The 14,521-nt window shown below is 36.3% G+C and overlaps 2 protein-coding genes across 2 annotated transcripts in view; one reads left to right on the forward strand and one right to left on the reverse strand.

Moving 5' to 3' along the window:
• The window catches only part of LOC137656900 (uncharacterized), a 297,621-nt gene that overhangs the window by 135,603 nt on the left and 147,497 nt on the right, over window positions 1-14,521 (reverse strand).
• On the forward strand, window positions 13,690-14,133 carry LOC137656555 (protein PBMUCL2-like). Its single transcript, XM_068390726.1, has one exon. The coding sequence runs from the start codon at window positions 13,690-13,692 to the stop codon at window positions 14,131-14,133; it is 444 nt and encodes a 147-aa protein (XP_068246827.1).

Raw genomic sequence — 14,521 nt, forward strand, 5'->3', positions numbered from 1 at the left:
GTTGTAGCTTAGCAAGTTATAATATATATATATATATATATATATATATAATATATATATATATATATATATACATATATATATATATATATATATATATATATATATATATAGACACAAATGAAGGCACCATCATAATTACATGTTGTAATCGTTATATAAGAGTAGAGTTGAAGAAATGATATTGTAGTATCTGAGACACTTAAACGAAGACCCTGCCAAGTTCCACCCTTAAACCTGCTTTCATTCTCTTACCTAAATTGGAAGCTGGTGCCCTTTTAATTAAAAAGGTTCCTTCCCTTGTCTATTAGAGTGAGTGCGCACTCTGGATCTTCACTTGACATAATCTTTTCCACTGCTCATTTCCCTGCGTTTTCTTCTTCACTCATAAAACCTTTTATCATTTTTCTTTTTCAACAATCGTGAAAGAAATGTATAATTCACTATGAATTCTATAGACAGTTTTTATTACTTTAGCTAAACTTAATAACTAAATCATTGTCTGATTGACCCTCCTATTATTATTATTATTATTATTATTATTATTATTATTATTATTATTATTATTATTATTATTATTATTTTGATGATGATGATAATAATAATAATAGCTATTATTATTATTATTATTATTATTATTATTATTATTATTATTATTATTACTGCCGTTTGCCCTGATGTTTTTTTTTTCATTACCGAATTTCTGTATAAGAGTCTATACAAAATAGTTATAGTAATGATAATGGTAATAAAGAGGCTACAGGAGAAGCCAATAAACAACGCATTCTTGAAATGGGCGGCTCAAAAAGATCAAGATTTATTAATAATATTTACTAAACGGGGTAGTCGGACGAGTAATGAGGGTTCCTTACCTGTGGGTTAATTAGTTAATTGATCAGGTATTTTTTGTTTGCTTGTTTGGTAATTTAGTTGATAAGAATAAGCAAAAGTTGGTCTACTTAACTTGGTTACAGATTCAAAAATATTTCATAGTTTCTAAATTTAATATTTCCTTTTTTTTCTTTACGATATATACTTAATTCGTCATATTCATATTCGCTTTCTACACTGTTGCTTTTTTATTGGCATTCCTCGAAACTTTGACAAAAACAATTGTATTATGACTGGTAACAAGTGATTTGATTTAAGGAGGAATCTCCAGTTGGATAATGAACCTTTTGTTATTCATGATTGGATGAACCAACTTTACAGTAGGTTTATATATATGAATATATTTGCTAAGTAACGTTTTAACGCGATCACGAGTCCATTTCCCGACACGCAATGCCCTTCCTCAAGGGAATCGTTCCTAAACAAGAGTGGAAATTCAGCCAGGGTTAAGTTAAAGAATAACAGGCTGCTAGCGCTCGGAAAAAAAAAAGTTAAAGATGAACAGTTACGTACACATGGACAGAGGAGTCCAAAGCACACCTCGTCTCAAAAAACTGCACTCTTTCACATCCTTATTGCGCGCTAGTAACGTAACTGCCATAGAGAAAGATGTTAGAGGTGGTGGGTGGGGACTATACACTTGAACTTGCCGCAGAATTAGAGTGTGACAGGCTGCACTTTCTTTGAGCGATGTGTACTAAGAATGCCTGAGTAACTGTACGTAGAGCGTAGAAAAAAAAATCGCCCAAATAGATGCTGCAAAGACCCTTCATAATCTAGTTGGTCTAGTTTGGAATCATTTGCAACTGGACCTTTGAGTCATCAATAACCACTGCTTGGTTCTAACCGGTTCTACCTATGCTGATATGCCGGTCACTGGGACATTTCATGACAATGCAGTAACGTTTGCCGTTCTGCTGTAAGTCCTGAGTGATCTTTAAAACTTAAACCTCTAATTAGTGTTTCACTTAAGACGCACTTTAATTGTCACTCGCCTGCTTACTGAACTGGAGGTAACATGGTGTCAGTTGAATCCTTAGAGCGATTGCTATTGTAACCTTTTTAAAAATTTGTAAGTTATTGTACAGTTTGTTATTCTTTTCACATAATATTTATGACCTTTCTCATTTATTTATTTATTTATTTATTTTACGTTATAGAGGGTCTAACATTTCTTAAGAAACAAATTTCTGTTTTCTTTTAATTTACGTATTTCAAGCTACTGGCGTCATTAAGTTTGACGTTGTAAATTCAGTTTCCCATGAAATAAAAGCAATCAATATTTACAAGGTAGCAAAGAGCCTTCGGCATAATAATTCGACATCTAATTTCATCTCTTTTTCTTCATAATACGTAACTTTCTTACATGACAAAATATTCAACTTAATTTTCAGAAAGAAACCCAGTCAAAATGAAATAATATATTTTTACTCCTATGAGTTTTACGTATTAATAAAGATACACCAGAAAGATATTGGTCTCTCTCTCTCTCTCTCTCTCTCTCTCTCTCTCTCTCTCTCTCTCGTTGTCCTTGTCACTGCGGAAGGAATATCTTTGAACACCGACCCGGACGAAGAGGTAATATTTTGAATGAGTTCCGTAAATATCCTCTTTGCCTCTGTCGTCTTAAATCGGCAATATTATGCTTTGTTGTTGGTTGACTACGGTGGATAGCAGAGAGAAATATATATACCTATATAGTGTATTATCCATATATATATATATATATATATATATATATATATATATATATATATATACATATATATATATATATATATATATATATATATATATATATATATATATATATATATATATATGTATATATGTATATATATATATATATATATATATATATATATATATATATATATATATATATATATATATATATATATATATATATAGAGAGAGAGAGAGAGAGAGAGAGAGAGAGAGAGAGAGTCAAACCTCTGTGTAGATATTTACCGCCAAAAACTGCAATTTGAAGGACTTTTACGAGGTAATCCTTACTTTGTCAGGCTAAAGCCAATCAAGATTCAAGATATCTATTCAAAGATTCTCTCTTCTCTCTCTCTCTCTCTCTCTCTCTCTCTCTCTCTCTCTCTCTCTCTCTCTTTGTTAGGGGTCAGACCTTTCACAAAAGATATTCCTAGTTATGATTTTCTGAAATCCACCTTTACTTATCCATGTTTTACTGCTACCGTAATACTTTATTATTGCTGCTTGTTGCCAAAGATGGATTCCTGAATTAACACATAATAGTATAAAAAAAATAAGTTTTAATATATTCAATTTTAGTAGCGTTTTATATCAACTCAGTCTTCAAGACATGGCCTTTTAGGATAAGAAAAAAAAAATACCTATTATACAGATTATCACTATTTTCGAACAGGGGGAAGATGATTTGAAGCCCTCTTCAATATTTTTTTAGTCTCAACTCTTTTCGTGTGGACTGTAATTAATGTCTTTCATTTTGCCATCCCCATAACCCGAAGCAGCAAACGTTGTTCTTTCAGCCTTTAAATCACTCCAGATCTCTCCATTTCTTTCCAGTAATTACAAAAACATTAAAAGTGGAGGAAAAATGAAATAACAGTCCAAATTCACTCCACGAGTAACATTTTGCCATTTTTCTTCCTCACTGCTTCCCGTCTTTTAACAGAGCTTTTAGCCTTTTCATTCTGGAAATGTAACTTGTCTTGACTTTTATTTCACCTTTATTTCGTCGGAATATTTTATCACTATTTTTTCAAACACGTAAGCTCGACTACAACTGAAATTCTTTGACCTTTAATACTCTGTACCCAACGAGTAATAGTTGTGTTATCTCTGCCTGTCGTTGTTTATCTACCCATGTCACTCTTTAAGCAGGATGTTCGATTCTAAATAAGCATAGTGCAAGTAGCAATAGATGAAAATTGGACATCTGTCTGTCCCGGGAAGAATTTCAGTAATAGCGTTACTGATTAACTTACATGAAAATCTCAGTTAAATCCTACGGTACTGTGTGATCATTTAGGGTCTAATTTCTAATTTGACTTATGTGTTTTAGCCCTAGCTTTTTAGTCAAGAGGTCCATGACTCGATTCCAACGGAAGTGAAAAATGTATTTTGTCAGAGTATATATAATGTGAGAAACATGTAATATAAAAGAGGTTGGGACTTCAAGTTAGTACCCTAGAGATGTCGTTTTTGCTCCCGATAAAAGTACATTCGTTTTAAATCATGGCCATTATCTTTAAAACAAATGACAGCGTCTTTTTATTTACATCGTGCAAGTCAAAGATTTCCAACGATCTTCATTCAATCAAGCAATCAGTTCACGACTACAATATACTTTTGTTTCATAAATTTTCTTTTATAAAAGACCAATAACAGGCTGTTAGAAGTATATCATTAAGAACAGTTTTTAAACGGTTGTGATGTTTCATGATTCAAAGGGTTCAGAAGTATGAAAGCATGATTATAGACATAACGTCGACTGAAAAACTAAGGCAATGTGGTTTGAGAAAATAGTAAGAAAGGGAAATATTAAATGGCCTAATATGAAAAGATAATTATTACAGTCCTAATTTTTATCTTCCTTTAAGGAAGTAATCTCCCTGCGGGTAAAGTGTCACTGTCAAATACTAACATACACACACGAGCGCTGTGAAAACATTTGTTTTCTTTTTTTGGATTAATTACTTAAACTAGTTTCTTCTTATGTTTTATGCCTGCAGGCCATTTCCTCACATTTTTCCAAAAAAAGTACAATACCATTAATTTCTTTCATCATTACCAGGCTTTTCTAATCTTCTTCTTCTTCTTCTTCTTCTTCTTCTTCTTCTTCTTCTTCTTCTTCTTCTTCTTGTTTAGGACGTGGTTTAATTTCCATCCCGTCGAAAAAAACACAGCATCAACCGAATTTTTCTGATGAGGTCGGGAATTTCAATTAGTTTCCCCTCTCTGCGCCGTAACCGAGAACATTGCCCGCAATAAATTTGCATATCTCATTAGCTAATGCAACTCAAGTTGATATATATTCAAATGGTTCACTCTACGAACATCAGGGCAATCAACATTCAAGAATTATCTCGTATAATCAGTATGATTTTCACCACACTCTTATCCATCCACTGTATCACAATGGCTACTAAGCTCTCACGCAGGATTACCCAGGCTCCTCTTTTTTTAAGGCTGGGACGTTTTACGATAGAAGAAATGAGTCTTCATGCAAATTGCTTGCACGGATTCACCGGTCTTTCCACGCTTCCGAGAGACGGGTAACTGCTATAACTACATATTAAAATATCGTCTGACATTTTACTTTTATACACAAACACACTCACAAACATACACACACAAACACACACACACACACACACACACACACACATATATATATATATATATATATATATATATACAGTATATATACATACATACATATATATATATATATATATATATATATATATATATATATATATATACAGTATATATACATATATATATATTTATATATATATATATATATATATATATATATATATACTGTATATATATATATATATATATATATATATATATATATATATATATATATATACAGTATATATATATATATATATATATATATATATATATATATATATATATATATATACATATATATATATATATATATATATATATATATATATATATATATATATATATATATATATATATATAGAGAGAGAGAGAGAGAGAGAGAGAGAGAGAGAGAGAGAGAGAGAGAGAGAGAGAGAGAGAGATAGATATAGATATAGATATACATAACACACACACACATATATATATATATATATATATATATATATATATATATATATATATATATATATATGTAGATATCTATATATATATATATATATATATATATATATATATATATATATATATATATATATATACATATATATTACTCGTGAAAGATGAAGTTATTTATATTAACCATACTTTTCTTATTTAAGTTTCTGTGCTAGTTTTAAGAGACGTACGATATTTGTTATGTATCTATGTCAAACACAGAAAAAAATTTATGTTGATATCTTGTGCCTTATTGAGTAATAATGATAATCATAATAATGATAATAATGAGCGAGGAGAACTATTATTTCCTCAGCGCCAGCTAAACGAGAATCATTACAAATGTCATTAGAGCGTATGCTATGCTATGAATGCCTATCATTATCCAGTTATTGCCCTTTTGCAGGTCTGAAGGCAAATTACATATTCATGACATTTTCCGTTCATTTCCCTTACCGTAAAACTGTATGACTGAGTCATTCATTTTCGCTCGGAGCTTAACACGAATCTAATGCACTATTAGCAGGTTAAATTAAATAGCTGATTGGCAGCGTATATACTTCTCGAATGTCAATTGAATAAGGTAATGCTTTTTGCTTTACCATGCTCGTTTACAGTATCTCTCTTTGAATGACTGTTGGATCAAAAGGATACAGCCATCCAGTTTCTCAGTATGCTTTGTATGTAAGACTGCTAGTCAATGGCTTTCTCCTAGCGCCATCAGGAGCCACATCTAGGTAAAATTGTGGTTTGCAAAACCAGGAGCTATCCACGGGCATACTAAAAGGGAGAAAAGAGCGAACCAAGGGATTACTGAGCGTGGGCAGAGCACCAACTAAGGTCCCACTAAATGTTAGCAAGGCAGTAACCATTGGCTGACTAAACGTGAGTAAAGCTAGAACCCAGGGCCGGTTAAACGTGAGCGAGGCATGAACCAAGGGCCTATTAAATGTGACGGAAGAGTGAACGAAGGGTATAAGAAATAAGTGCAAAGTACGAACCAAGGGCCTATCAAACGTGAGGAAAGCGTAAAGCAAAAGTCTACTAAATGTGATCGAAGCCTGAAACAAGGGCCTACCAAATGTAAAGGAAGAAAAAACTAAGGTTCTACTAAATGTGAGCGAGTCCCGAACCAAGGGCCTATCAAACTTTAGGAAAAAGAAAACGAAGGTTCTACTAAATGTGAGCGAGTCCCGAACCAAGGGCCTATCAAACTTTAGGGAAAAGCAAACGAAGGGTCTACTAAATGTGAGTGAAGCCCGAACCAAGGGCCTGCCAAACGTGAAGGAAGCTAAGAGAGAGAAACAATTTATTGTGCAAAATACAAAGTTTACAAAGTACGGCACAACAGGCAACCCGGACGCGGTATGCGTGTAGGGGTGAGCCCTTTTGGATGGATGGCATTGGCTGTGACATTTTACATACCTTTTCCACCCTATTGATTACTAGACAAATGTCATTCATCAGGGCTGATATGGTACTCAGGTAGTATTACAAATTTCAAATACTTACAGTCAATCATATAAATAAAATACATGATAAGTAGGAATTGCTCATTGAAAGATTGCAAATTTTGTCATAAGTACTATATAATATGGAATTCTAATATATACTGTTCAATAAGTAATGATTTGAATGTAAACTATACGAAATATGCATCTTATCAGGTTTCTGTCTAGGTACATAGTTGCTAGTAACATGTGTTATTATTGTAGTGTATATAATGAGGAATTTCTTACTGATTTACACAATTAAGTTTATGCACAATATTCTAACATAATTTTGTTACTGAAAGAATGACATTACATGAGGGCAACATATGAGACTTTATATAAACGTTATAAATAGATTAGAAATAATTCTAATCCTAACTGGTGACTGCAGGATAGGATGTATTACATTTTGGTTACTGTACAATATATAAATACTTATTTAGCTGAAAGAATTACGTTTAGATGAGGTTAACACATAAATTTTTTTGAAAGTGTTATTAAAATAAAAATTAAATACAACAGGTTTTATAATGTTACTAGGGAGCTGCAAAATGAGATGTACTGCAATTTATGTACATATTATAGTATATACAAGTCTGTTGATTATCTGGAGCAAGCAAATTTAGGATGAGTAGCAACAACATTTTTCAGCACACCAGGTTGCAGAAAATGCTTGAGCAGGTCAACCCCACTCAGTCCCCGTGGCCTGTAATAAGTAATTTCTTCACATTCCATGAGATAATGACTGAGAGTGTGCTTCCTTAGCCCTCCACATAGTCTGCAGCATGTTTCTGATGGACTGGCAGCTGGCAGCACCTCCCATAGGTATCGATTCTGCATCCTAAGTCTGCTATACGTTGTTTGTTCTCTTCTGCTCTCTAGTCCAAGGAGTTTGTAATCAGGTGGTTTTCCTTCAGTAATTTCAAGATATTTTCTTATTGATGTGTGTGTTTCTTTGAGCATCTCTATTCTCTCATTGTAACTATTCATTATTTCCATTCCAACAGAGTCCTTCAACATATTCAGGGATGGTGTCAGTTTGTAGTCTACTCTCTCCTTCCTTGCGCCTTCTTTAGCGAGCTCATCAGCTCTCTCATTGCCTCTGATTCCAATATGTGAGGGCACCCATATGAATGCAACCATTCTGCCTGCTTGTTTGATTTGTGACAGCAGGTCTATAGCTCTTCTCACTATGGTGTTTGCTTCAGCTTTTCTTGGTGTTAGAGATTGCAGGGCACTCAGGCTGTCTGTTGCTATTATGGCATTGTCCCTATTCCTTTTTATAATGCTTAGTGCAGCCGTAATACCCAACAGTTCTGACTGTAGTACGGAGCATCCATCTGTCGATCGTAGGGACAGAGAGTGTACCTCTGCTCCATTCTGATACACAGTTACTCCGCTCCCTGCTCTCCCATCTTCCAGAAGTGACCCATCTGTGTAATAATGAACTCGTTCCCCTGGAATACTGTCCAGCCTCTGAAAATATTCATTCTTCAACAATGCAGGATTCATTTCTTCCTTTTTCCCTTTTAAAGATGAAAGCAGTATCTCAGTCTCTGGTATACTCCATGGTGGAATGCTTTTTACATCTATCTTGGTTACGTCTAGATATTCTTTCATGCTAGAGGCCTCTATTAGTTTTCTTGCTGCAGTAACCCAACCATTCTTTAGTCTTTTAGGGTAGCTGTGAATTAGAGTATCTCTCGTTAATCCATCGTCATCTGTCATGATAGACCTATACAACTGGATGATCGCTGTTGTTGCTAATCTATGATGTATTGGCTTCAGACATGCCTCATTCCTTAATATTTCTTGCCTGACACTTTTAGGTGCCCCTAGTATACTTCTTGCAGCCTTGTTCTGGATGATTTCTAGGATACCAATATAGCTCTTCCTCAGTGGCAGCAACATGCTACTACTGTAATCAATGATTGATCTTATCATAGATGTATAGAGTTGCTTTACCATTGGTACACTTGCACCCACAGAGCCACATGCTACTTTCCAAAGAAGGCGCAATCTCATTGCTGAAGCCTGAACTATTCTCTTAACTTCATACAATTTATGACACCTGTTACTGAGTATGACACCCATGTACTTGTATTGGGCTACCTTCTCTATTCTTTGCCCTTGTATGTGCAGTATCAGGGGGTTGCGTGTGCCCCTTGCTATCATCTTTGTTTTTTCAGGTGATATGACTAATCCTATGCTGTTACATAATGATGTGCAAGCCCTAATTGCCCTTTTTATTCTCTTATCTGTGCTAGCTTGTACCACTATGTCATCTGCATATATGGTTATTATGATTCCTGGTATATTAATTTTCCCAAGTACATTCATTAGAATATTAAAAAGAGTAGGGGATAGAACACCTCCCTGAGGGGTACCCAATTCCATTTTTTCCCATCTTGATTGTACGCCTTCAAAGTAGACACAACTGACTCTATCTGTTAGGTAGTCCATTATAAGCTGTAGGAGTCTTCCTTCTATCATTTCTGCTAGCTCAGTCAAAATAATTATATGGCTAGCCCTATCAAAGGCCCCCTTTAAATCTATGAACACTGTGTATTTTAACCCTAAGGCTGCACTTACTCTATGAATACAGTGGTGTGTGCTCCTCCCAGGTATGTAGCCATATAAATTCTTTGACAGCTTTTTCCTAATAAAGAAATTAAGCCTGTTTAGTAACATTCTTTCAAATACCTTGCACAGACATGATGTTAATGAAATGGGTCGAAATTCACCTGGCTTTCCTGGTTTTGGTACTGGTATTATGAGGGACTTCTTCCATGCTTTGGGTATGGGCTGCCCTGACCATATCATGTTGTAGAGTTCAGAACTGGATTTCCACTCACTGTTGTGAGGAACCTGATAGCATTATATGTAATCCCATCTAATCCGGGTGCAGTAGACTTCCCACTCCTTAAAGTTTCCTGCAGCTCTTGTTCTGTGAAGGGTTTGTCATCACACTTCCCTATCTTCTTAAGCGCTTCTCTTAACTTCTTTATTTTCTTCCTTATCCTTTTCTCAACAGCCATTCTAACCTTGATAGGTAATGAATCATTGCTTGCATCAGATGCCCACTTTGTCATAAGTTCATTTGCTCTTTCTCTTGGATTCGGATGGAGTGGTTCTCTGTTTTTCTTCCCTTGGGCTATCCTCACTCGCCTTGCGACCTCACAAGGAGGTGTTTTTTCATTGATGCCTTGCATAAACTTAATCCAGTACTTCTCTCTTGAGTTCTTTTTAACATCTTGCACTTGTTTCTCTAGTCTTCTATATATTGTTAGGTTTTCTGGGCTGGGTTTATTCATCCACTTCTTCTTTGCTTTGCTATACTGCCTGTTTATTCTCTTCACTGCATCATCTGCATTATACCAGCTTGTTAGTGGCTTTTGTGGTTCTCTTCTCTGCTGATGTGTGCGCTCTAGCACTTCCTCTTCTAGCCTTTTTATAAGATCCTCATTATACTGGTCACTGCTTTTGGCTTCATTGCCATCATGCCAAACATTCATACTTTTTCTGATGCTGTCTTCCCATTTTTTTGGTACGTTGATTTTCTTTCGTGCTGTAATCTTTCTTTTAAAGGTTATGTTCAGTACAATCTCTGCATAGATGCCAAAGTGGTCTGATGTTAGGGTATGCACTATCTCACAGCTGTGTTGCAGATCTGTATCTCCAACTATACAGATGTAGTCAAGCTTGTTTCCTTTAATATGTGTTGGTTCTGCATCATTTAGAATTCTTATATTGTTTTCTCTGCTCATGAGATACTTGTACATATGTATGCCATTTACATTCCTCCTCCCTGTTGCAGAGCCTAATTTTGGATGTACTGCATTAAGATCACCCACTATCAGCAAGGGATTATCTTGTGCTAGTAGGTTATTACTATCAATGTCCAGGGCCTGTGCTGTGGAATATGTATTGCACACGCGGAATAGCTGCTTTCCACCTTCATCATGTATTCCTATGGTAAGGCAGTCTGTGTTTGCACCTAATCTCGGGTTTGTGCATTTTTTAACAGCTAGGTTCTTTCTGTAGTATGTTATTAGCCCTCTACTCATTATTGCTCTGCCATCAGTCCTGTTGGCTTGGACACTATCTTTTGAGACAAAGTGATACCCTGGAATGGCTATATAATCTGTGGGCATATGCTTCGTTTCCTGCAGACATATGATGTCCACCAGATTTTCAAGAGCAAATTGTTGCACTTCAATTAGTCTATTTGCCAGACTGTTTGTATTCCAACTACAGATCTTGAAAAGGTCCATCTTGTTCATTCTCAGAGTTAGTATCTTTTATCATCTCTCTTATTAATTCTCTCATCTCCATACTACTTCTGTGGGCAGCTACTGCCACTTTTGTTATCATTGCTGGTGTTTCAGAGCTATTTTCTTGATATACTCTTGTGAGTAATTCCTTGATCTTTTTTGCTGATAAGTCCCTTGGCAATGCTATTTTCATGTGAATGTTGTCACAGTTGATAGAGGCGACATCTGTCTTGTAGCCTGAGTAGTCTAAGACATCCTTACTGCTTGAGTTACCATCTGCAATTGCAGGTTTGTTCCTCCATGTTGTAAAATCTTGCCGTAGCTTGTTAATTTCCTGGTGTAGCTTTGTATTTTCCACTCTTAGTTTTTCGTTTTCTACTGTCAGTTGCTTAATCTCTTGTTTGTCTTCATCTGCCTGTGGATTCTTCATTGGTGCCTTTTCCTTTTCTGTTACCAGTTTATCTAGTATTTTGCTCTGCCCTACAAGTTGTTCACTTAAGATTTGTATAGTGGCTCTGAGACTTTCATTTTCTCTTCTGGCTGTCTCCATATAGTCATTGAGCCTATTATTTAATACCATCAAGGGACTAACCTCTGTACTTGGTTTGGATGTTGTAGCTTCTGTAGTAGTCCATGCCCCAGGCAGGGGTGGGAAATTTTCCTTATACATTAGGCTTCCACTCCTGGGAAGGGCGTGTCCTGCTGGAGGCCCTGAGATGCCTTCCTGTTCTTCTCTGCTAGTTGCTGCACTATGTGCTTCAGGGGCTCGAGCTGCAGTAGGGTGCATAGTGCATTGGCTAGAATTTGCATTGTGACTGCCTCCACAGTTGCAACATAAAGGAGCAATCTCATTCCCAGCATTGATAAGAGCTCGGCATGTGGCTGACTCATGGTTTTGGGCACAAAATCTGCATCTAGCGGAATTTTTACACTTATCCCTACCATGATTCCACCTAGAGCACTTTCCACACAAAATAGGCCTTTGCACATATTCTTTAATCCTAAGGGGATAAGGATAAATTGGAATTGACAGATGGTCAGGGATATCTCCCTTCCACCAACCAATTATTTCACTGTTTGTTCTGCTCCATTTATTCCATGCAAGACCACTGATAGCAGGGTATGCTTCTTGTACTCGTTCCAATGTCATGTAGCTTGGATTAACATCTAGTATTATAACTTTTTTTTGTCTTTCTTTACGCTCAGGTTGATATAGCACTACTCCCTCGTGTCCTGTAGTTTTTAGCATTTGTAAGGTTTCTTTTGCACTTACTAGCACTATTAGGCCCTTTTTCCCTGGGTAAGCTTTAATTGAGTGCCCCTTATTATACACTTCAGATATCCACTTTTCTTTATCTTTTTCATTTCCAGTGTAACCTCGTGGGAAGTAGAGTGTAGTTGACTCCTGTGCTGTTAAGTTATCTACATTTGCTTTTGAAACACTATTTAAACTATTATTTGAGTCATTTCCATTCTCACTGTTCTCTTTAATACCGTTATTTATTACTATTCCACCATTTCTAATCTCGTTAATTTTCACAGCAATGTTTTCCTTCTCACGCCTTCTCTTTTTTTTCCTCTGTGTCTTGGATTCATAGTCTTTAAAATCACCTTCACTCCCGTCTTCCTTGTCATCCGTACTCTCGTCCGAAATTCCGGGAGGCGGGTTCCATTGTTTTGACGTATCTTCTGAGGGCTCTCCCATGGTGGTGGTAGAGATCAGGGTTAAAAGAGATCACGTGTCCGTCGCGTTAGGTTGGCTGTAAATTTGGAGAGAGAGAGAGAGAGAGAGAGAGAGAGAGAGAGAGAGAGAGAGAGAGAGAGAGAGAGAGAGAGAGAGAGAGAGAGAAGGGGTGAACGGTAGACAAGGAAGGTGGGGAATTGGCAGGTGGGGGCTAAAACAAAGGTTTGGCTAAATTTGAGCGAAACCTAAACCAAGAGCCTAGTAAGTGTAATAGAAACGTAAACCAAGGGTCTATTAAAAGTGACCGATGCCCGAACCAAGGGCTCACCAAATGTGAGGGAAGCGCGAACCAAGGGTTTCCTAAATGTGAGCAAGGCACGAACCAAGGCCCAATAAACGTAAAAGAAGCGTGAACCAAAGGCCTACTAAACCTAAAAGAAGCGTGAACCAAGGGCCTACTAAACGTGAAGGAAGCGTGAACCAAGGGTCTACTAAACGTAAAGGAAGCATGAACCAAGGGCCTACTAAACGTAAAAGAAGCGTGAAGCAATGGTCTACTAAACGTAAAGGAAGCGTAAACCAAGGGCCTACTAAACGTAAAAGAAGCGTGAACCAAGGGTCTACTAAACGTAAAAGAAGCGTGAACCAAGGGCCTACTAAACCTAAAAGAAGCGTGAACCAAGAGCCTACTAAACGTGAAGTAAGCGTGAACCAAGGGTCTACTAAACGTAAAGGAAGCGTGAACCAAGGGTCTACTAAACGTAAAAGAAGCGTGAACCAAGGGTCTACTAAACGTAAAACAAGCGTGAACCAAGGGCCTACTAAACGTAAAAGAAGCGCGAACCAAGGGTCTACTAAACGTAAAAGAAGCGTGAACAAAGGGTCTACTAAACGTAAAAGAAGCGTGAACCAAGGGTCTACTAAACGTGAGCGAGGAGCGGACATTGACTAATCGTACTTCCAAAACATCTCTACACCTTTAATGAAAAACAGGGCAACGTTATGAATCCTTCTTGATAAGTTATCCCGGATGAAGGAATCTCTTCTAACATGCACTTGCAAGATTGCACGAATAATTCATCCGAAGTAAAGGGTTGATGGAAGTGATTACAGCCGGGGAAACGTAATTACTATAATTCACTTTAATAACCCAGTTCGGATGATGATCAGTTCATTAGCGAAGCTGCATGCGAGGCTTATACTTTATTCTTTCATTATTTCCGGCTCATTGAATTTTCATTTTATAGCGAAAATGTAACTATGATATGGAAATGCTGAGAGCAGCCATTCTGGTGGTTTCAGCTCTCTCTCTCTCTCTCTCCTCTCTCTCTCTCTCTCTC

The sequence above is a fragment of the Palaemon carinicauda genome, chromosome 17, assembly GCF_036898095.1.
Source record: "Palaemon carinicauda isolate YSFRI2023 chromosome 17, ASM3689809v2, whole genome shotgun sequence".
Lineage (NCBI taxonomy): Eukaryota > Metazoa > Arthropoda > Malacostraca > Decapoda > Palaemonidae > Palaemon > Palaemon carinicauda.

What these genes read in the sequence shown, in the direction of transcription:
- LOC137656555 (XM_068390726.1), top strand. Translation starts at nt 13,690, where the DNA reads ATGAACCAAGGGCCTACTAAACGTAAAAGAAGCGTGAAGCAATGGTCT.